Source organism: Cotesia typhae, unplaced genomic scaffold (genome assembly GCF_013202065.1).
Source record: "Cotesia typhae breed Kobodo isofemale line unplaced genomic scaffold, CoteBio_Ctyphae contig_22, whole genome shotgun sequence".
Taxonomy (NCBI): domain Eukaryota; kingdom Metazoa; phylum Arthropoda; class Insecta; order Hymenoptera; family Braconidae; genus Cotesia; species Cotesia typhae.
Window position 1 is genome coordinate 1865896 of NW_027423728.1, and position 25701 is coordinate 1891596.

General features: G+C 30.1%; 1 protein-coding gene and 1 non-coding gene across 2 annotated transcripts in view; both read right to left on the reverse strand.

The window, feature by feature from the left end:
- Positions 1–1671: 1671 nt before the first annotated feature.
- Positions 1672–25701, reverse strand: part of Mmp2 (Matrix metalloproteinase 2) — a 109243-nt gene continuing 85213 nt past the window's right edge. The window contains exons 6-12 of the mRNA XM_074237551.1: positions 10757–10903; positions 10301–10443; positions 8828–8986; positions 5522–6030; positions 3838–4136; positions 3493–3596; positions 1672–3409 (exon numbers count right to left, since the gene is read on the reverse strand). Coding sequence (XP_074093652.1) covers positions 3162–3409; positions 3493–3596; positions 3838–4136; positions 5522–6030; positions 8828–8986; positions 10301–10443; positions 10757–10903 — 1609 coding nt within the window. The 3' untranslated portion in view covers positions 1672–3161. The remainder of the gene's footprint in view (positions 3410–3492; positions 3597–3837; positions 4137–5521; positions 6031–8827; positions 8987–10300; positions 10444–10756; positions 10904–25701) is intronic.
- On the reverse strand, positions 17723–17804 carry Trnas-gcu (transfer RNA serine (anticodon GCU)). Its single transcript has one exon. It is a non-coding gene; the product is annotated as a tRNA-Ser (tRNA).

Consider the following 25701-nt stretch of genomic DNA (forward strand, 5'->3'; position numbering starts at 1 on the left):
ATATTATCAAGCATTTTGAGCTCGAAATTAACGGGCAAATTTAGGGATGGCCTTCAAGTTAAATTTTTAACTGAATTTTTTTGATTTTGATTGGAAAGAATCAACTCAGTTTTTTTTAATACCTGAAGTAAGATACGTTTTTTTTTTTGAAACAAACATTTAAAAAAAAAAAAAATTTGATTTGATTCAGTAAGGTAACAAGTGTATGAATACTGTATGATGTTTGTTGATCGACTGTATAAACAATGTAAAACCAAATTATCTAAAAATAGTTCGGAATAATTGATTAAAAAGCCTTCATTAAAAATTGATTGAAAAATATAAAAAATTTTAATTCTATGATAATTCAAATATACTGTATTTAGACTATAAAAATGTATGGTAATAAAATTCAGTTTGACAAGAAAAAAATGAGGTTATTTCTTCTAAAAAAATTTACTTTCCAATTATCAGAACTGGAGAAAATTAAAAATTAAACTATAAAAAAAAAAAATTAATGCATGTTTTGTAAAATTTTTTTTGGGAAAAATTTTGTAACCACACGCCATCTGCTAGTATTTATTGATACTAATCATATTTTATTTCACGAATTTACAATTGGAATCTTTGAGTATTGTTAGTTTCTAATAGACGGCGTATGGTTAGAAAATTCTTTCCTACCTAGAAAGTTAATTTATATATGTGATAGTCTAAATTAAATACCGATTGGATTCACTCCTCGAGTAGCATCTATTTCCAACAGCAAGTGCACTTTATTTGCTGTAGATGCTTTGACTTTCTGAACTATGAGCGATTTGATGCGCATTGAAGTAATTTTGTAATGAAAATATGATTTGAAAAAAAAATTTTTACAAAACATGCTTTAATTCTTTTTTATAGTTTAATTTTTAGTTTCCTTCAGTTCTGATAACTGGAAAGTAGCTTTAAAAAAAAATAACCTCGTTTAGAGCACTCTGCATGCTGGAAATTGCTAGAAAACTGCTCGAGAAGCTCTTACAAGGGAGACTTCGCAACAACATCGACCGTGCTGGAGGCTTTGCCTCCAACCAACATGGCTTCCAGAAAGGTCGGCTTCGCCTCGGCCAACAATTACATGTGATCTGAGACATTTCTTATTTTACTGCTCTAGATGTGTAAAATACTATATTTGTCTCAAAAAACTTCATTTCTTCGATCAAAAAGGTTAATTTTTTAAGAATTTTCAAAATGCTTTGAAACTGTAAAAAAAAATTAAAAAGTCTTTAATTATGACTTACCGAAGCTGCAATATAGACTGAAACGCTAGGCCAAACGTTGAATTGAGAGAGCTTGACGCCCGGCGCGCGTTAATAAATAAATTCCTATTGTTTAAACTAATCGCGAGCAGTGAAATTTTCTTTCAGGATCTTAGACTTTAATAAATAACGCGTAGAATCATTAAAAAAAAATTTTATTTTTTTACCGAGAAATCAATGAAATTTTCATTTGTTAACTTAAAAGTTGATTAACAACAGGATAATAAACTAATAATTTTAAACTATTAATATTTTTATAAGATATAGATATTTGACGATAAATCCTAAAAATTTCATTAATTTATCTTTAACCGTTAATTTGTGATCTATTTTTTAATTAAAAGTACTTAAAATTTTAATTACAAAAAAAAATTGTTGTTAAAATGAAAATTTTGAAAAATCGTTTGGGGGATTAATTTTATCACTGTGCCTACTTGAGAAAAAAATATATAGACTTAATTTTCAGGATCAAGTGGAAAATGGGGGGTCCACTTGACGTGATCTTGCTCAGTTGTAAATGCCATGTATGAGTGGGTTTTGATAAATCGCCGTTTATAAAATGTATAAATTTAAATGTTTTGTTTGATAGAATAAAGAGGTTCTATGTTTGACTATGTTTATTAAATTCTCGAGTTAATTTAATTTTGGATTTACCCTCGTTAGAATCCTGGACTCTAGCGAGCTAAATCGAGCCGGGAATAAATGAGCCAAAAAGTACCCGTTACAGTATGAAGCACGCTCAAATTTTAGTGGTACTTTCAATGTAACAAGTGATGTTTTTCATCATAAATCTTTATCGAAGAATAAATTATTAGATGACATTCAAAAGTTCATGACTAGTTATTATGCTACTCATTTCGATATCGATTTGTCATAAGTTGAATTCAATTAGATATCTTGCTTTATTATTTTCAAATTAAGCAGATTTTTATTTTTAAAAACCTCAAGTTCATTCTTTCTACAGAGAGGTACACAATCAAAGTCTCTCTGGTTTATATTTTAAAAACAATAGACATCAGCAATTTTTTCCAATGGATTAAATTTTTTCTAAGGTTTTTAAAAAACTCCTGTTTCAATAAATTACAATTATAATAATTATCAATGGTTTATTATAAAAGTTAAAAAACTCTTACAAAATATTTAAATATATAAAAACTTAACGGCAATAATGCCTTCCTAAGTATAAATATTTTATAAAATGCATGGCTTCGTAAAATGTAATATTTTTGGGCCTACTTCCATATCCCATGTTTCATTTTATATAGAAATATAATAATAATAATTATTATTATTATGTATACAATAATGATTTTTTTTCATTCCTAGCTGGTTAATTAACTTTTTTTGTGTTATAGTTATATATCACAGTTTATAAAACTGATACACTCGATAGTGTTACAAAATTAATGGTTAATTATATTCATATCTTATATTCATTTATTCATAATAAAATGCATTGCCGCAATTTAAATAAAAATATACATATTCAGATACAAATAACGTGTTGTAAAATTACATAGCATTAAAAATATTTTTTTTTGACTTCAACATCATGGGACGGAAGTTACTATTGTCGTATACAAAAACCTAAATAAAATAAATTAAAAATAAAATTTTACTGACTACTTTAATTATAAAATATTTTTGATTTTTCTAGTTTTTAATAAATAATTTAAGTTTATTCCAAGATAAATCTGTTATTTTGATTTTTTTTTGTCGAGTATTTAATTTATTACATAAAGGCATTATGGGGAATCTATTTAAACTGTAAATATATGGAGATAAAAATTTATTGTTAGAGTATAAAAAGGAAAAAGTCACGACAAGTTATCGAATGTCTTTGTTTTGATTAAAAAATAACAACTAATAAAATTTAAATTAAATGAGCTAATTGATTCTCATAATTATTGATGCAACAAGTAGAGAAATCAATAGAGACAAGTTAATAGCTTGTTTATTTCCAGTGTTGTAAACTATTTTTGCTCGTCTTCGTGGTAAATCAACGTCATTTCTGTCCATTTCTGAGGTACAACCCATCCAAAATGGTGCTGACAGTCTTGGTTTTTCGTGAACAACTCTCATTCTAAGATCATCGAACTCCCAGAACTTATTACCTTTGAAAAAATATGTTTTACCTAGAAAGGAAAAATATTTTTTTGTTTTAAATAGACTTATTAACATCAAATTATCAAGCTTACTAAATTGATCTAAAAATTACCGTTTTTCCATTGAAATACAGCATCAATATTGTTGCCTATGCCTGCGAACATGCTTATGTCTCTTGGATAATCTAATTCAACATAATTAATGGATTCGTCGAATCTAGAATAATAAATGTGTTTATTAGTTTTGTAACTTATTATCACGAATTATGTTTAAAAAAAAGTAATAGTTTGAAAAAAACTAAAAACCACGCTTTTTATAGAAAACCAAACTAAAAAATTGAAATTAAATTTTAATAAATTTGAATTAAGAATAGTGTAAACTGCGTGATTAAGAATAGTTATAAATATTAAGAATAGTGTAAAAAGCGTGTAAAATAGATAATATTAAAGAAAGTTACCTCCAGTACATAGTACCACTAAAAAAGTAAGTTCTGCTGTTATGACCCCATACCATTGCTCCATCAATCTTATCAAGACTTTCGGGAAGTCCTAGAGTACTAAGAGGTCGAGGAAACCCAGGTTCAAGTTTATTTGCGTTGAACACGTAATAATTTCTTCCAATGAAAAATACTATTTTCTTATCTAGACGTTCGTATACAGCGTCTACATGATCAATGTCTTCGGGCAAATCGAATAGACGTACTATTTCTGCTGGATATCCTTCGTATAATCCTTGGTCCCCTATCCTCCAGAAATACTATAACAGAAAATACAAGTTATTTAAAGTGCTTGTTTGATTATAATTATAAAAAAAAAAAAGTGGTAAAATCTATCAAAAATTACGTTCTGAACATTTATGCAACGTTTATATATATCAAATAAAAAATTTTCTTACAGCGGTTAAAGAAGAAAAAGTTTTTATATATAAAAAGTTTTCATATATGAAAACAATTTAATAAATATTAAGAAAATTAAGTTTTAGTAGCGAAAATGATCCATAGCAAATCTATCGCACCTCGCCAAAGTTTTTGAACGCATTGTTGCAAATTAAATAGTAGATTATCTCGAATCAAACAACCTGTTTGATGATCACCAATCTGGCTTCAGAAAATACCATAGTACACAATCTGCGTTACTGAAATTGACCGATGATTTTTGTCTAGCAATTGATAATGATGATTTAACCTATCTTATATTATTTGATTTCATTAAGGCTTTCGACTATTTAAATCCAAGAGTCCTATTCATTACTATGTATGAGATGGATTTCTCGATCGAGATTGTCAAATGGTTTCGATCATATCTTACAGGTAGATCACAATCAGTTTTAAACGACTCAAAGATTGCCTCTAAACCAGTCAACACGGCATCAGGTGTCCCTCAAGGATCTATACTAGGTCTAATCCTATTCTTGATTGCGATAAATTAACTAGGGAAGTGCCTGAGTACGTGCAAACATAGCCTCTTTGTGAATGATAAGTGCGCATATCTTCACTTCACACACTTTGGGTTGGGATTTCCCCTCTAAGTCCCACACTGGGCCCTATAGGGAAAAACTAAATAAAAATTTTCATTTTACGTTGGGATTGTCCAACTAGGGGCTAATTGGGCGTGCCTCTTCGGGACCTAATCAGGTCCAAATGTATACGCTGGGTAATCCCAAAGTAATTTCTAGTCGGGCATTTCGAAAGTTACGGTATGGCCATATATGAGCATCAGGCTATATGAAAAATTTTTTTTTCGGCTTACCATTTCAATTTATTTTAATGGACAGAAAGTATATAGTGTGATAAAATTTTTTTACCATCTCAACATCCAGTGAAAAAATAGAAAGTATAATATACTTCTACAGTATAACTTCTATTTTGCTGCGCATGTCTTCGAAATTGAACTTTGGCGGTAAGGATTGCATACAATTGATTGTACAATACTTATTCTTATTACTTTAAACTATACTATAGCAACTGTTATCATGATAATCGTAGCCTCGATAATTGGTACAATCTCAATTTTTTTTAATGCTTGAAAATTGTTACTCCCGTCAACAATTAAGTTTTATATTAAAAAGCATGTCAACATAAAATTATGACGCGGCAGTTAAGCATTCCTATGCGCTTATGTTAGAGCTGAGTAATTACTTACTTTTCCTTTGAAAATAAAGACTTCTCTGCGAATGATACTAATAGCATCATAGCTAGTATCACATTTATCGGGAATATCATTTCTTGGTTTTGGTGTCGGACGATGTTTTGGTCGAAATGGCGGTGGCATAACTGTGGTGGAGCTAGTTGACGTATAATGTCGATGAGGTTTATATGGCTTGTCCCACCATATAGGACGTTTAGGCCATATTGGTTTTTCAGGCCAATTGGGCTTTTCTGGTAAGTCAGTTCGGTAATCTGGCTTGTAAGGATAACGATCCTGAGGCTTGTAATCTGGTTTCTCCTTTATCCTATCTCTTTTTCTCTCTCGTTCTCTTTCTTTTTCATCAGGATAACTGTTCGGTCTAGTTGGCCAGGTTCTCCAGTACTTTTGGGTTGTTCGTGGCCTTTGAGTTGTAGTTGTAGTTGTAGTGGTTGTAGTTGTTGTACCAGGCCATGGATAAGATGGAGCGTCTGGTAAATTTCCCCAAAGTTTTTCCTCTTGTGAACCTAAAAAATTTATTTCCATTAGAATTATATCTAAAAGTATGTACCTGACTTGCATATAAAGAAGCACTTTAGCTCAAGAAATATTCAGTATTTTTAATCATCGCAATGGTTGATTAGCGTGGATGAGTGTGAACTTGTATTTAAGAGGAGGTTCAATATAATATTTTCAAGAAATAATGAAACTTATGTTTCCCGATGTGGATAGGTAGATTTATAGAATAAATATTGAAAAAAATATGTAATTTAAAGACAAAATACTAGAATCATTATCTTTTTTTTTAATTTTGCGAACTACCATAGAAACTCAAAAAAATTATCAAAAGTGGGCAAGTAAAAGCTTAACCTGAAGATAATTATGTTAACATTAACATTCGCTTAATGAATTTACGCTACCTTTTACGGCTAAAAAATTAGTTGAAGATAAAATCACATTAGATCATCCGATCCAAAATCAGGAATACAATAAGCACCAAATTGATCACTTTACATCTCAGATTCCAACATGATGTGGCTCATTTTAATATTCATGTCAGCATTTACTTTCGATAAATAATTTAAATGACTTAAAATTTGTTTAACAGAAGCACTATTGCAGTAAACAGTTGCAAATCTGACAAACCCCCCGATCTAAGAAGGAAGATGTGACTTTCAATTGAACTACAGTGATTTGAAATTTCTTATTTTTTAACTTACTGAGACATAGCGAACAGTTATCTCTATTGAAAAGTTGACAGATCTAATATTTCAATTTATTTTTTGTTTTAGTCGAAATATACTGAGAATTAGGACACGTTAAATTTAAAATGCAGGCAGTACCTAATTTTCACCTATGTCAAACGGAATTTGTGTTTACAAGAAGCACCAGTTACCTCACCTTTTGCCGACGGCAAATACCCCTCAGTCGATATTTTATTCAGGTATTACAAGGAAGAAAAGTTCCTAATTCAGATTAAAGATGTTTAGATGATAAGATTCTGCTATCATCTAAGCTTCACCAAAAATTATTTCAAAGCTTCATTAAAATTTATGATTCCCGTAATAATAGAAACCCAACAACAATAATCAATCATAAACAAGTAAATTCAGCATAAAATTGAAAATTTCAGCAGAGAACGCTCACACACGTGCACTTACTATGATTATATTTTTTAAATTTAAGATAAGAACGATATAGTAGAAATAACAAATGAAATGCAATAAATAAGAGACAATCAGGTTGCGAAGAATAATGGGATTCCCTTGAGTATAAGCGTTAGTTTCAGAGGAGGAAGAATAGTGTAACAAAAAATCAAAAGAATGTAAAGAGTATTCCCAAGACATTTAATAAAATAATCATAAGAGATTCAGGTAGGTTTTCTAAGACTATAACTTTATGATTTTTATCAACTTTTTTGGTAATTTATTTTGACATTCGATAAATATTTGACTTCTAATTTTTTACAATACACAAAAAAAATTTTAACAAAATTGAATATGTTAAAAAAGTATGCTTCAATCAGATAGTATAGGCTTCCCCTCACGGTATTACCCTCGCGGTTTTGGAAATGCCGCAAAGATTCGGTATTTATATCATATAAATGCTGTATATTTACCATAATACTTGAGTTATTTTAGCCAATTTTTTTGCCGAATTATTACAAAAAAATTACGATATAAATTCAGAATATTTACGGCAATACGGTAGGAAAATTACGGTATATTAACAGCATCTCTCTCTCTCTCTCTCTCTCTCTCTCTCTCTCTCTCTCTCTCTCTCTCTCTCGATCTTGCTCTCTACTCTCACTCCTTGGTTATGTGCTTCATACTACGTTCGCCCTTTCTCACTCTCTCGCAATCGGTCTCTTTCCCTCTTCTTTGACAAAAACATTTCACACCTTAACAAAGAAGTTTCACTTCAGAAAATTTTCTCTTCGAGCTCAAAAATATGATTAATGTGTGGCACACACACACACACACACACACACACACACACACACACACACACACACACACACACACACACACACACACACACACACACACACACACACACACACACACACACACACACACACAGAGAGAGAGAGAGAGAGAGAGAGAGAGAGAGAGAGAGAGAGAGAGAGAGAGAGAGAGAGAGACACACACACACACACATATATATATATATATATATATATATATATATATATATATATATATATATATATATATATATATATATATATATATATATATATATATATATATATATATATATAAATACATACATATATAAACTTTTGAACCATATGCATTTTCTGAATCCGCTTGACGAGCTGAGTCGAAATATAGCAAAATTTTTCAAAAGTTCAGTCATGAGGACCAATGCAATAGTTAGATTTCTATGAAATCTACTAAAAATTAAAAAATTCAAGTAACCGATATGGTTGTATATGATTTTCGAAAATTAAAAAAGATTTTTTTGTAAATTTAAAAATTAAAAGAAACAATTTTGGAACGTACTTGGTGTGTGTTATTGTGTACTTGAATTTTTTTTAAGTGTCCTAGTAGATACATTTTAGGAATTTCATAAAAAGTGAAATATTTCGTAACTATGCACACTAAATACGTTAGAATTTATTAAATTCTACTCTAATAACTCTATAAAATACATTGAATAATCCTAACTTTAAATTGATAAAATATTTCCGATTTCCAAACATTTTACAACATTAATTGATTAATAGTAGAGAAGTATAATTAATTAAATTCAAATGAGTATACAAATATATTTTATGAAGTTATATAATGGAAGTAGTAGTTGTTGTTATTAACTTACCATACATTTGTTGGATGCCGTTTTTGTCATCCTCGGGTAACTCGTAGTTTTGAGATATTCCTTGGTACCAAGGATACATGAGTGCACCACGTACTGAACTATGAGCGAGACCTAACGAGTGACCAAACTCATGCGCTGCTACCGCAAATAAACTTGTTCCTGTAACATAAAATATGTTAGGTTTATCAAAGAGACTACATTAATGAGTCTTCTCCATTAGCTTTTGTTTGAACTTCATATCATGGAATATTTATACACAAAAAAAAAAAAATGGGCAATCCTCGTATTCTTTAATGACAACATAATCCCTGATTAAGAAATCTCATTTGGAATAATTAAAAGCATTTCGAAACAATTTAAAATGCTTTAACTCAGTTGATTAATATATATAGATAAACACTTTGCATGGATAGAATCATTTAAAAAATTCTTAATCAGAGTTTATCATATTATAGCAACCTATCCGGGCAAAAAATTGAAGATTTGCTCTGTTAGAATCCAACAACATCTGACCAGATATAATTTTACTCTTTCAATAACACATCAATGTGCCTTTTAAGTGCTTTATTTTTTTAAGTCTTGAAATAATGGATTGCAAAAGTAACTTTAAAATGAATTCTATTTTTATCAAATTTTAAATACTGATAATTTTAGAACGGTATCAGGCTTATTGATCCCTGGACAAAATATCCCAAAAAAAAATATCCCCGACAAGTTATCCTTCGGATTCGTTATAATTTTCGAAAGTTAAAAAAAAAATTCAAGGGCACAGCATGGTTAAAAGCGTATGTGTTTGTCTAATATCGAATAAACACACACAAAAACCATGTTAAAAGGGCGCAACACGATTACAATATGGTTTTATTAATAAATTCTGTCTGTTTAGTATCAATTGTCGGGGATATTATGTCCAAGGATATTTTGTCCAGGAATATTTTGTCGGGGATATTTTGTCCAGGGATCAATTATCATGGAACCAATGTCAAGTTCTTTATTTGTTTGTATATATTATCCCATAAGATAAAACTCGCACTTTTTCCCCGCTAGACAGGGCAGAAAGTTTAAAATTTCGATGCAGATATGATGAAAAATTTTTGAGTGTAAATTTAAGATTTTTTGTGTCAATTCTCAAATCAACATAAGAAAGTGTTAAATATTTAACGCAAAATTTTTCTTAACACAATTTTATTTGACGCAATGACGCAAAAATTTTTATTCTGCAACATGAATTCCTTTTCCATTTTAGCTTTTCTACTTTTCAAACAATGAAATATTATCACATTCAATAATATTATCACATCAATAATATTATCACATCAATAATATTATCAATAATATTATCACATTTAAATATTTGTCAATGAAATAAACGCTAAACCAAGTAGTTTGAATAAGTTCCAATAGTTTAATAAAGTTATTTAGAGACCAGAAGTTATTCAATTTAAGATATTGACTGACTTAAACGAAATTTACCTTCTTCGTGTTGATCATCGTGCAGTAGCCACATTTCTTCTTCGTCAAAATGCGCATCACCGCCTCGGTCACGACCCGGAAAAAATGCATGGGCCAATATTTGACCACGCCCATCAAAAGGATGACCATCACCATGATATCCTCTAAAAAATAATAATAATTGAAATATATTCATTCACAATAACAGGATTAATACAGGTACATTATACAAAAGTATTTTTCAAACGCTTAATTGATAAAAGATTTCTATCCTTATAAACAACATTATCTTTTATTTATCAATAATTTACTTTAAAAGTTCAACCACACGAATGCAGACAAGTCGATTAGTTATTATAGTGATAATAAACATTGACTTAGATAAATAAATAAATACAAAAAATAATTAAATTGAAATTATTGCATAAATTAAAGTGAGAAGATATAATATAGATAGTCAATTCACTAAATACATACCGGTGGAAATAAACGAGTATATCTGCACGGTCGCTGTTCACTTCATGAAATGTAAGCTTCGAATTTCTCGCCCAAAGATCCAAAGCTCGACTCAACTCTTGTCTCACTCCATACGTATCTAGTCCACTCGGTCGCTCTGTCCGTAAACTAAAAATAAAAAAAGTCGTTAATGAATTAACTAAATGAGAAAAATACCTTCAATTAAAATTTTTTATTTTTTCAATAAACTAAAAAAATAAAGTCTTTGTTATGAAATTTAAATCATATATTCGAATTTCAGTAAAGTGACGAACGTATGCTATAAACAATTCTAAATCAACGAAATTTTTTAAACATATGTACGTTACTTTCTCAACTTTACGAAAAAATAGTTTTTTATTTTTTCCAATTTCTCGTCTTGACGTTAATCCAATGCTCTTTTTGGGTACTTATGATAGTTCAAATTGATTTTTAGGAATTTGTTGCCCATTTTATCTCAATGCTGTACTCTTTGAATAACATCTATAGTATTAGAATTAGACCCATTTTATAACTTTAACTTCCCGCCAAGAAAATTGAATATTTTCAAAATATCGGGAAATTATTGGTTCTACTCCAATTTGCAAAAATCAAGTTTTCATCAAATCTCGAGGTTTTAAGGTCACAGGAAGCTTCTCTACCCCCGCGATGTTGTCACTATGACTGTATGTATGTACGAATGTGTGTGTGAAAAATGTTTTTTCGAAATTACTCCGAGATTCCTAATTCGATCAATTCAAACTTAAAAATTCTTTATAAGGCTTAAAAAACTACCTTGAATGCCGCCAACCTCGTAAAAATCGGTTCATTCATTCAAAAGTTATTGCGGTTTGAAAATTTACAAAATAGTGTTTTATTAAACTTCTATCAATCAATAATTTCTTTAACGGTTTATCCAAGCGAATATAAATTTTTAAGAAGTCTATGATGATCTACACTGGTACTCATAAGTGTAGTGATAACAGATAATCAAATATTTTCTTTTTAAATACTTTTAAGGAAGTTGCATTTAATATCTCTGGTGGTAATTTTTGCCAGAGACAAATTGCTGAAATTATAACTGAGTTTTCGAGAAAAGAAGTATTGTAGTTTGGAATGAAGAAATTTACATTATTATGTTTAATTGTTAACTTTTCAGATCGTCTCGATTTATTACTGTTAAATAATTTTCTTGAATAGTTTGGTTTTCAACTCGATAACAATTAATAAAAAAATAAGTACATCTAGAATTTATCGAAAGTCATTTCAATTCACGTCTATGAGGAGTAATGTGTTTATCACACTTTAACTTGAATATGAACCTTATCGCACTATTTATAGCGCGCTTTAGATTCAATTGATTTTCTGCAGTAGAATCAATTAATGAGTTCAAGACAACAATTATCTTTAAGAGAAACGATGGTTGTTGAGACCAATAATTTTTTGACTTCTGGAGTGAAAATGTTTTTTCGAATTTTTAGGTAGTACCTGATAGTATGTTAACTTTTATAATCAATTTATAATTTCGATAGTTATTTCAGAGCATGTTAAATTCATTTAAATGTATGTAGTTTTTTTTTTTTTTAGATATATTGAGTATAAGTTGTGTTTTAAAAGATACGATGAGTTAAATAAATATGGTTTAAATCAGGCTATCGATGTGTACTTTTAAATTATCGGAATAATTATTTACACTAAGCAGCTGTCGTAATTATAAAATACCTGGATTCACTTAATAATGCAGTTAATTAAATAATCATTTGAGTGAATCTGCAAATATAATTTCCGTATCAATTTTATCGTGATTAATATTCATTATTAATAAAATACATTATTACATTTTTATCTCATAATCAAAAGATATTCCGAAATACAATTAATCTTATTTGAACGGAGTTATTTACATTGATTTTTAACTCGTCAATCTACGGGATGAAATCTCGAGAATGTAGTGTTGTCGACACGCTTTGTCATGTCTCACCCTGTTGTAGGTTCGTGAATTGATTGAGAGCCTTGACATATAACTCTAGTACTATCCAATGACAGAGAGGCTCTCGAAAGCATCGGTTTTATCCCACTCGATAATCTCTGTCTCTTGCCATGTAATTCCTCTTCTTTTATCGTCATGTGCCAATCAAATGTTACATACAGATCTAAAGCCCTTGTTAATTGCATCATCTAGCATTTTTATTTTTAATGCAATTTTTCGATTAGATCTTTTCTATCTGTAGAAAGAATAGAAATATAAAAAACGTAGATGTTAAAAAATGAAGGGCCTGATCAGGGCAAAAAGGGGTAATGGAACAGTGGAATATTTTTTCATAATTATCTTACGAAGATGAATGAGAGCAGGTGATCAACATTATTAAAAATAAGGCACAAAGTCAATATGGATACGGCAAAAATTATTATAAAAATAAAGTAGCCCCTTGAAAGAAGTATAAAATCATTTTATTTGCATGTTGAATAAAGAATCCGTAATTAATTATAAAATATTTATTTGCATATTAAATCTACGATGTTTTTAGATAACGATATTTCAGTGTGAAAATTAGTACAAAGGGTTGAAAGGGACATTACTAGATCTAGAGATATTCATGGGAAAGTAAAAAGGTGTCACCTCAGATGATATATAGAAAAGCAGTGACTACTGAACTCACTTGAAGATTTACGATGCTGCATTTTTTTCCGACTTTTTTAGCTTCACCTTTTGCATGTTACACCACCATCAACAAATGTTGTTTTTTTCTGTATAAAATTTTGACCTATTAAGGTTTACTATAATGCAGAAACGGTCTTATCAGGTATCTGTAACCTTGTCAGTTTAAAATTAGTTTTGCCATTAAGACCTTGCATTGTTTCTCATACTTCATTAAGCTTTATATATTTTTAAATGATCAGATATTTAAATTTAAATCTTCTGTTTTCGAAAATATCGAGTTGTCTTACATAATTGTTTATCCGCAAGTAACGTATATCAACTAAACGGATTGTTTTTTAAGTATTTAGTTTCTTATTTAAATAATTGATTATCGGATTAATACAGGAACTTTTAATAATGATAGTACTATTAAATTACTAATTAATAACATTCAAAGGTTCATTGATTATAATAATGCCTGCAATGCTATAATTTTGCATGATATCATGAAATTGATCTCGAGTATCTGGAGTATATACGAAACAGGTGTCTTCAGATCCCGTATCGTCATTATAGCAACGATAATATGCAAGTTGCAAGAGTACTCAAGAGAGTCTGTGACTTGGAACCTGACGATGAATTAATTAGTCCAGACAACTTGTACATCATTACAACAAAAATGTATGGAAAAAACATCAACCCATTTATAAACACAACTTGATCTTTTATCTCAATTTTATCGTGCGTTCTCCTCTTTTTTAAAAAGTTAATTTTTAACTTTACATATTTAGAAATTTGATTTAAAAAATTATAACTTTTTCAGTAATCATATTTGAAAGAAAAAAGACTTTAAATTTGAGTAAATATTTAAAAAATTAGAACATAATAATAATTTTCTTATCGAATTTCCAAACTTTCAGAACATTACGAATCAAATTCATAATGGTATCGTATCCGGTATTGATTTTGGTCACAGAAATAGTTATCGTGCATGGCCACGCGTGGCCAAGCCCGATCATGAATTATCGTACAAAGCCATACCCAATCAAGCAGGTTCATGCTTACTTATTCTATTCAATCACAAATGGTGATCCCTGATCGAGCTTGGTCAAGCATTAATTATGTATGACTGTTCAAGGGTTTGTACAGTCAGGCATGATAGTCCCCACTGTGTTAAACGACTTTATGCATGATCAAGCTCTACCAAGCATGAATCACGTATGATCAAGCTTGATCAAGCAAGTTTCTTGTATGGCCATACAAGACCATATTCCATCATGCAGATTCATGCGTGACCTTTTAGTTCTCACAGTACACAGTCATGCACCGTCAAGTACGGTTGTGTATGATCATGCATAATCATGACAGGCCGTGCGAAATAACGCATGTTTAAAAGTACACGATCAACAGATTCGGTAGAATCTGGCGCCAAGTTCCGTTCTCAAGCCAGACTACCGAGTGTGTATATACCGTAAGCAGAATCGTTTTTTGAGGTTACAAGTTTTTTTTCAAATTTAATTTGATTTTTTTTTTATATGATATTTTATAATAGTAGTTCATGCTTTTTATTACGCGTATTACTTGATTATTATCAATTATCTTTATAATTTCTATTTAAAATTATTAAAAATAATCAGCACAAACTATAGCGACCCAGATTTTTAGATTTTAACTTTTTTCTTATGTAAAAAGCGGACGGCCAGAGACTAAATAATATAACGATGCATGCTAATCTTATAATAGATGGGAAACTACAGTGAAAAAAAGATATTTGACAGCTTGCAATTACACACGCCAGGCGGCGCAAGAATAACTTTTACATGAACTATAGCTTAAAGGGGATAGTTTGCCATCGGAAATGTATTAAATTAAAATTGTCAATTTTTATTATAATTACAAAAAAAACTGAAATCCGAACAAAAACAGTTTCACTGTAAAAAAAATCGTGCCAAGTCCACGTTCATAAGACTATTAAGAAAAAAAAATTTTATTTCTTTACAAAAAGATATAAAATAAAAAATTAAAAAATCCAAGTAACCGATATGGTTGTATATGATTTTCGAAAATTAAAAAAAAATTTTTGTAAATTTAAAAATTAAAAGAAACAATTTTGGAACGTACTTGGTGTGCGTTATTGTGTACTTCAATTTTTTTAAGTGTCCTAGTAGATACAATTTAGGAATTTCATAAAAAGTGAAATATTTCGTAACTACGCACACTAAATACGTTCCAAAATTGTTTCTTTTAATTTTTAAATTTACAAAAATTTTTTTTTAATTTTCGAAAATCATATACAACCATATCGGTTACTTGGATTTTTTAATTTTTTATTTTATATCTTTTTGTAAAGAAATAAAATTTTTTTTTCTTAATAGTCTTATGAACGTGGACTTGGCACGATTTTTTTACAGTGAAACTGTTTTTGTTCGGATTGAGTATTACCTAGCACAATTGTGCATGATCATACACGACTTATGTATTCTCATGCATGATCATGTCTGATTCATGCTTGGTCAAGCACGATCATACATGGTGATTTTTTCCCGGGATATTACTTTCAAGTCGGAAGAACACTATTTCGGACCTGTTAGACCATCATGGAAAAGAACTACCGTTGCTCTCTTAGAGTAGAAACTGTCTAGTTTCTACGCATTGAATCTAATTCAAATAATTTAAGCCTTATTGTCAGGGATTGTTGTTTATTGTTTATCTTAAAGTAATTACTTAAGTTGAAAGATGAAAAGTAAACTTTTGGTCTTAAATCATTTTACTTTAAACTTCATGTTTCAATACAAGTGACATAAAAACATGAATTGTGCCATATGAGAACAAATATGCTTTCAAATTCGACATTTACACTGATAGAAAATTTATGTTGATTCAAGAGATATTTTCTTGATCTAAGAATTTATTTTGAAAGACAAATGATTATTTTGCTTTAAGAATTTCTTGTCTTGATTTAGATTTTCTTAGCTTAAGAGCTATATTATCTTCAATCGATATATTTAGTTTTTCAACCAAAATAACATTATCGTTTAAAAAACTTAAAATAATTCATCAAAGTATATTTCAAAAACTAAATAGTCTTTAATTGTTATACCGAAAAAAAAATTATTTCTTGGAAATAAGTAAATTAATGACTCAAAAAAAGCCATTCTTAACACAAGTCGGTAACATCTTGAATCAATGTTATCGCCTATCTTGAACCAAGAGACAAAAATGATTGAAAGAAATATATCTATATCTAGTTTCAAGAGTTCAAATTTTGAAGAAAAAAAGTTTCTTGAATCAAGATTGTTTTTCTATCGGTGTATTATTTTACTGGTGGTCATCAACACTCATTCTTGTCTAAAATCGTAGAGTTTCATACCTCGCCACATAAACGACTACTTTAAATGTATAGTTACTATTTATACTTGAGTATATAGGGGAGGCTGGCCTAAAGCGTGTAGGTTAATAATAAACTCTAAAAAAATGTAGTTTTTGAGCTTTTATCGCAATGATTTTGACTTTATTTCTTAAGAGAGATCTAAGCTATGTAGTTAATTGTATATTTATGATGAATAAAAAATTGTTCTTGACTAATAATTTCCCCGTAATTTCAACTTATTTTTTTCGTCCAATTTTTTTTCGTTTGACTTTGACTTAACAAACACAATTAACTGGTAGATTAATATTTTATAAGTTCAAAGAACTACTGATTAAGTAAATTTATAATTTCAAATAAATAAAGTGGAGCAACAATTTATTTGATGACATAAAACAACAGTTTTTTTTAGATTACTAGAAAAATTTTAGTATTTTACCGCTAGATCATGTTAAAAAAGTATAAAATTTATCATAGATGATCTCCGAGGTTGACGTGAGGATTCACAGTTGAGTAGATATACTAGCTTTTGGCGGGGAGTTAAGTTTCTGTCTAACCGCATCCATGATCCCGACCTCCCTGTAGCTCTCACGGCTCCTTGCTCATCGGTGGTTAAACCTTCCCCTACTCTCGACGTTTTCTATTCTCTGTGATGCATGAGACACGAGAAGAGGTCATGTGCAAAACAGTTCATGAGTGATAACGTGATACCATCGTATATTAATTTCTCGTCAGCAGATATCACAAGACCTTTTCCGTTTATCATTTGTAATTTCATGCTATGAAAATTTGCAAAAGTTCGAATAATCAATATTTTCAGCCCAGTATTAGAAAATTCAATTATGACCATTTTTGAATAAAAACAAACAGTTTTCTGAAATCTCAATCCCCTATTCTTTTCTCAAAGGAGAAAAGTAAAATGAAACAATTCCAAAGCATTGTATAAATTTTCAAAAGATTTCGACGAAGATGGGATTCGAACCCACGCGTGCAGAGCACATTGGATTAGCAGTCCAACGCCTTAACCACTCGGCCACCTCGTCATATAGTACGTTAAGATTGAAATTTCGATAAAAGTGAATTTAATCATTACGATAAAAAAGTTGAGTCGCTCTCTTCGATAAATATGCGTATGAGCAGTTAGAATATCAATCTTTACGAATGTTGACTGTGATAAGATACGAGACCTCGCGCGCCCGTGTGTATATGGGTACTTGTGTTTTAATGTCGCAAAACCATCAACTGAGACTTAACTTGTGATGGCTACGCATGGTGTATATTATATTTTCCCAATAAGGACAGTGAAAAGAAATTCCGCTGTTAAGCTTTTTCGATGTTCGATGATCACCGTTTAGGTGTTTGCATTCATTTCGAGTATTTATTTTCCAATAAATCTTGTACATTAAAAAAATGTGTTTGTAAATTTTTCACAACTTTTAAACGGCTTGATCGACCAAAACGGGGTATGCAGCATGTGAAAGAGTTTATTGCCAATGGATTTCATGTACATAGAAACCAAAAACATTCTTGATACAAAAACTTTTATCGGAAGACAGCTGAAATCTTGATTGAAGAGTATCACATTCTTGATTTTAAACATTTTGATTCAAAAGTTTCCAATAGTTAAATCAACTAAAATTATTTTTTAATCAATATTCTTGATTTCTTAACGCAAGAAATATTTTACATACTTCAAAACCAAATAGCTTCTTTCAAGAAAATCAATGTTTTTGGCTTTAGAAAATTCTTGGCTTTATTCTCGGCCTTGTCCGATCAGAGTAGTAAGGTTCGAGCCCTAAAGTTGGTATTGTTTTTCGTCAATTTCAATTTATGGAAAAACATATTCTTTAGCCAAAGTATCGATGTTTTTGAGTTTAATATACACTAGTCACAAAAATTAAGGGATATAAAAAAAATTCCAAATTTTTTGGTGATTTTCAGCGAGCTGTAACTCCGAGGAAAATGATCGCACAGAAAAAAAAAAAAAGCAAATTGTAGCTCCAAGTGTCTAGTTTTTAGATATGACCATGAAAATTTTTTGTCATCGTCAGGTCTGGAGAAATCCTAAGAAAACTACTGAAAAAAAATTTTTTGAAATTTTTTTCGTCTTAAAAAAGGTCTACGGGCTTCAAAAAAATTTTTTCGATTGTTTCGTTTAAAAGCTCTTTTAGTAAATTTAATACCCTTTAATTTGACGTAATCAAAAAGCCTGTACGATAATTTGCCGCGGAGTTATCGTCAATCAAAGCAAAAAGTTTTTTTGACTTTGGAAATCAATAACTCTGGAAATAATGACCGTATAGGAAATCGAAGGAGGGTTTTGAAAACTACACAATATTCTCTATAAGAGAACGTAAACCGCTTTTGAAGAAAAAATTTTTTTGAATTGAAAACTCGGACTGAAAAAAGACAAAAATTCGCATAATTAAGGATATTTGGATAACTTGGTATAACTTTGGATAAAATGGATGAACGAAGGATATCGTTGGTAATTTTTAACTTCAAAGTGTCCCCTAAAATCCCTAAGAAATTCAAAGCGCTGCGATTTTTTGTTCATAGTGCCCAGAAGCTTCAAATTCTGTGTTTTCGCAAAAATCACCATTATGAGCAATTTTGTGATTTTTATTCATTTTTCCATTGAAAAAAATTTTTTTTTTCAAAATTCTTTATTTTTTCGATCAAAGAGATTGATTTTTCAAGAAATTTGAAAAAAAAAAAATTTCAATTTTTTTCGAAAATTTCGTGTGTGTGTGTGTGTGTGTGTGTGTGTGTGTGTGTGTGTGTGTGTGTGTTTGTGAGAAGCGTAAATCCGACCGAGCAACCTCCACGTGGTACGCTTTGGGTAACGCTAATGCCGGCGGTAAAACAACAGTCGAAAAAATTGAGAAAATTTCGAAAAAATTTTCGAAAAAATTGAAATTTTTTTTTTTCAAATTTCTTGAAAAATCAATCTCTTTGATCGAAAAATAAAGAATTTTGAAAAAAATTTTTTTCAATGGAAAAATGAATAAAAATCACAAAATTGCTCATAATGGTGATTTTTGCGAAAACACAGAATTTGAAGCTTCTGGGCACTATGAACAAAAAATCGCAGCGCTTTGAATTTCTTAGGGATTTTAGGGGACACTTTGAAGTTAAAAATTACCAACGATATCCTTCGTTCATCCATTTTATCCAAAGTTATACCAAGTTATCCAAATATCCTTAATTATGCGAATTTTTGTCTTTTTTCAGTCCGAGTTTTCAATTCAAAAAAATTTTTTTCTTCAAAAGCGGTTTACGTTCTCTTATAGAGAATATTGTGTAGTTTTCAAAACCCTCCTTCGATTTCCTATACGGTCATTATTTCCAGAGTTATTGATTTCCAAAGTCAAAAAAACTTTTTTGCTTTGATTGACGATAACTCCGCGGCAAATTATCGTACAGGCTTTTTGATTACGTCAAATTAAAGGGTATTAAATTTACTAAAAGAGCTTTTAAACGAAACAATCGAAAAATTTTTTTGAAGCCCGTAGACCTTTTTAAGACGAAAAAAATTTCAAAAAATTTTTTTTCAGTAGTTTTCTTAGGATTTCTCCAGACCTGACGATGACAAAAAATTTTCATGGTCATATCTAAAAACTAGACACTTGGAGCTACAATTTGCTTTTTTTTTTTTTTTCTGTGCGATCATTTTCCTCGGAGTTACAGCTCGCTGAAAATCACCAAAAAATTTGGAATTTTTTTTATATCCCTTAATTTTTGTGACTAGTGTATTATTCTTAAACTGTCAATAGCATTTCTTAATTTATGAAAACCTTGTAGTCTCTAACGAAAAAGTTTACATCTCATTTTTAAAATAAATTTCATTTTTTTACCGAGAAATCAATGAAATTTTCATTTGTTAACTGAAAAGTTGATTAACAACAGGATAATAAACTAATAATTTTAAACCATTAACATTTTTATACGATATAGATATTTGACGATAAATCCTAAAAATTTCTTTAATTTATCTTTAACCGTTGATTTGTGATTTATTTATTAATTAAGAGTACTCAAAATTTTAATTGCAAAAGAAATTGTTGTTAAAATGAAAATTTTGAAAAATCGTTTGGGGGATTAATTTTATCATTGTGACTACTAGAGAAAAAAATATGTAGACTTAATTTAAAGGATCAAGTGGAAAATGGGGGATCCACTTGACGTGCAGCAGTCATCTTGCTCAGCAGTCATATAGTGCACTAATTAGGCCCGCGTTGATTAAAAGCTATTTAAATGGATAATAGTATGGAAAGTTAAGGTTATAACAGTATGAAATATGATAATATTAAACGTAAATGGATAAAAATTAGATTAACTTCTATAATTATCTAATGGCTGTCTGCTTATCTGGTGTTGCGGTGTTAATTTTTATTCAATTGACACTCAACTCAATCTACTGCGTTCATAATCCCTTAATAATAATTATAATCCCCTTTATAATATTAATTTCCCTAGTGTGATGAAAGTATAAGAATCAGATTAAAATTCCTGCAAAAAGCTATTAACTGAGTTATTAAGAGTTAGTCGTGAATTTATTAATTTATGAAATAGAAATGGGGTCAACCAGCTGGACAGTACTATAAGCTTTTGAAATTAATTGATAAAACTCTTTATCACTTTTAATTGTGTTTTATTTTAATGGAATGTCAGTGAACATATTTCGCGAAGTTTAATTTAAAGATGTGAATTAGGTATCCAATTTTTTTAATTGAGAGAAACTTCCATATTGAAAAACTTTTCATACGAAGTCACAAACCTATCTGTGAGTTTCTTCGTATTTTTCATCTCAATCTATTTTGCACAAACCTAGCACAAGAGATTAAGATTCTTAGAACATTCATGATAACCCTCATACCTCCCCAGATATGTGCCTACTCGAGTCGAAAAAATGAACTTACATGAGCTTAAATCAATTGTTTTAGTATAGCAGTTAAGTTCATTTAAGTTAATTTTTTTAACTCGGGTAAGTATGAGGGCTTTCCGACTTTGACGACGAGAATGTCAACTCGTCGTGGGACACACTACGGCATCATTTTCATATTCTAGCGATTTCTTGCAAAACAGCGCGCCTTCGCTGGATTCGATACCACAAAATGTTGACAGGCTAATGATTCTACATATCTCGTTGAAGGGCAGTTGTCATCGTAGTCCAAACACTCCGTGGTAGCAGGTTTTATCCGGTAAATGTACCGATTCAATGTCTTGACGTTTTATTTTATATCAAAGACAAAATTCATTCGATAAAAGACTTCAATAAGACACAATAAGTAGCAAATAAACATATTTTTAAATCACCGATGGATGCTACAGAGAGAAACAAAGCAGAAATTGCAATTTGATCATAACATGCTAAAAATACTATTAGATCATGGATTTTATCGGTTTTTTTAATTTATCTCTCTTTTTTGCAGTTTGAATCTCAATTTTGACTTAAGATTCGTGTTCAGCGGTAAAAAATACGTCGGAAAATCTTTGTCGCACATCCAGCACTGATCACTTTTTAGGTTTTTTTAGAAATCTACCTATTATAGCCGGTCTCATGTTGTAATTTTAAGAAAATTTTGTCATAATATGTTTAATTTCATCGAATAAAGTCGAAACCACAGAGAAAACCCATACCAGTACCGGACCGACCCCGGACAGCTATCGGACCAACCCCCGACGGTTGGTGTTGGAACTATTCGAACAACCGTTGGGGCTCGTACCCTCGCCTCACGATATGATGTGCGAACGAACTAACGGGATAATGACTTAGCCCGTTCGACCATCATGCCGCGTCTTTTGACACTTTTTTCAATTTATTTCGCAGTTGGGAAAATTGAAAAAAATTAAGAATAAATTGATTTTTCGCCTTTTTCTTCAACTGACTTTCATCTGTTGCAAACTCTATTTTTTGGGAAGATGCCTTTAAATATCTATTTGTTGTAGTCGGTCTCATATCGTTATTTGCAAAAATATAATAAAAAATAAATTTTACGAGATTATTGTCTTTTAATAACGTGTTTTTTTTTTTTTCAATATTTAAACAAGAAATCTTCCTATCCATGTCGGGTGTGGCCGAATGGCACTTTTTTTGTGGACCTGTGTAGTCCTTAAAAATATTCTAAATTGAAAAATAAATTATTGAAAAGTTTGAACATTAAAATAACGTCATACGAAAAATGAGGTTATTGTAGATGAAAGTGATAATTTTACAATATTTAAAAATATGAGTTAAAAATTTTATGAAGATCATGATCATCAAGGCCATTCAAGTGGCTTGCTCTTGAATTGTGCCAATAATTGTGTTAATATAGAAATTGAAATGCGGATAAGTTGAGAAACATTAACTGATGTACATCTGAATAAACAGTTGAATGATAAGTAAATAATTTAATTGGGGAGTCAAATTGAACGTAAAATAATCGGGCTGGTTTTAATTATTGAGCAAGTGATGACTGCCAGGTATTATTCAAAAATTCAGAGATAATGAAAATCAACCAGATTACGTTCATGGCTAATATTAAATGGCATCATGATGACGTCACATTTGAAACGATTCAATACCTGTACCATAGCAATGTTCTGTAATGTGTTAGCGCATAAGGCAGTTAAGAGAATCCAATGGTTGTGTCAAAGCAATCGTGCTATATAAATATAACTAGAACAGAAAAATAGTTCAAAAGGTGAAATAATTCAAAAGGTAAAATAGTATAGAATTGGCTAGTGGTCATCCAGTAAATGGAACTGAAAATGAGGATTTACTTTGACATTCCACTGATATTCCAATTCAATCAGATACCTCAATTTATATATGCATGCTATCAGTTTCACAGCAGAGTTTTTAGTAGACTTCATGGAAATCTAACTATTGCATTGGTCCTCATGACGAAACTTTTGAAAAATTTTACTATATTCCGAATTAATTCGACGAGCGGAGTCAAAAAATACATATGGTTAAAAAATGTATATATGTATGCGCATAAACAAGCCGTATGTATTGTTTAAATACTAAATAGAGGAAACTAAAAATTTTCATTAAATATTAAAATTATTGAGCCAAATAGTTAATTTTCTTTTTTATTTATTTTTTTAACTTCTCGCTAAGAAAATTAAAAATTTTCAAAAATCGGGAAGTTACTGGTTTCACCCCGTTTTTCGAAAATCGAGTTTTCATCAAATCTCACCGTTTCGAGGTTCCAGAAAGATTTCCTGATTATAGTACATTTTCTTCTAAAATAATTGACAACCAATCGTAATGGAAGTATAGTCTAGCTTTACAATAGTTGTATCGTAAATTTTACCAGAAATTTTTTTTCCGTGTTCATACTCATAGAGTTTCATGTAAATACTTATAAGGGACATTTTTATTCTACTTATATCTCGTAAAAATCTTAATTTTTGAAGATTATGATGGTTATTTTGATTTTGCCTAAAATACAATAATTTTGTAAGTTTCAAAATTTAGGAAAATTTAATCTTATTTTTAATACCTTTAAACTTCGGTCATTTCCAAATTTTTCTTTCCAACTTTTAAATTTCGGTTATTTTTAAAATGTTTATCTAAGTTCAAAACTTTCAAATTTCGAGCGTTTCCTTATTCTCATCGATTTTGCTTTCCAAATTATAAGGTTGTTTTTTCATATAAAAATTGATTTTTCTTCTTAAAAATGAATAACACCAATCGTAGTATCTCTTTTGACATTTGATATTAAGATACGACAATTATACAAGAGTAATATTAGAGTAATTTCAAAGGTCGTTTCCAGTCAGTCCCAACGACTCATTGATCTATTAACCCCCTTGACCTATATTAAATGATCTTTTGTAAATACAACATAGCTTGTAGTATAAATTAAAATAAACGGTCTTATGCACTACATCTGTGAGACAATATAGTTCAATCATTTTGTTGTTAAAGTATAATTCATGTGTATTATAAACTATCGGAGAAAAAATGTTTGAATCTACTCAGATCTGAATTTTGCTTATATCAGCCTCGATTAAGTTAAGTTTGCTCCGATCAAATTTTATTACTCATCCATGAAAACTTAGCTAATGTATATTTTAGCAGAAGTACCCGCTAGGATTATTATTGCACACCTCATGGCGCGAAGCGCGTGAGGTGTGTTTCATACCCGAGTCGTCAAGGTTAAGCAATTTCGTGATCTTCAAATGCCTCTATCATAATCATTTTGCACTTATACGAGAATATAAGTAGACGTCCACTGAGAAAACACTTAAATTAAACCATCTTATACTTTCTGAAATTATTTAATGTTGCTATTTTGTAAGTATCAACAATATTAAAAAAAAAAAAAATCTGTAAGAAATCACTTAATTATTATTATTTTTTAACTTCCCGCTAAGAAAATTAAAAATTAAAAAAAACCGGGAAGTTATTGGTTTTACCCCCCTTTTTCGAAAATCGAGTTTTCATCAGATCTCGACATTTTGAGATCCTAGGAAGTTTCCCTGACTATTCTTGCAATGATGTTACCGCGCGCGCGTGTGTGTGTGTGTGTGTGTGTGTGTGGCCGTATGTAAACCTTTCATAACTTTTGAATGGCTTAACCAATTTTATCGAGGTTGATGCCATTCAAAGGGGCTTGACTAAACTTAGATTTTGAATACAGTTTGGACCGAATCGACCGAGTAGATTTTGAGAAATCTCAAAAAAACTACCAAAAAATTTTATTTCATAATGAAGATAAATAAAAAACTACAGTGTGAAGATTGTAAAGTAGAGGAAGGTTGACAGTGAGACCACTTGACTCCACTTGACGCGAGACGCTGTCTGACCAAATCAACCTCTCTCTCCTTCTTTGTCTGCACTCAATTGATTTCGTACTGTATATTCAATATTTTTTTATAACCGATGAAGAAATTTTAATATCCAATAAATGAAAATTCTGTTTTAGGTGTAACAAAAAATAA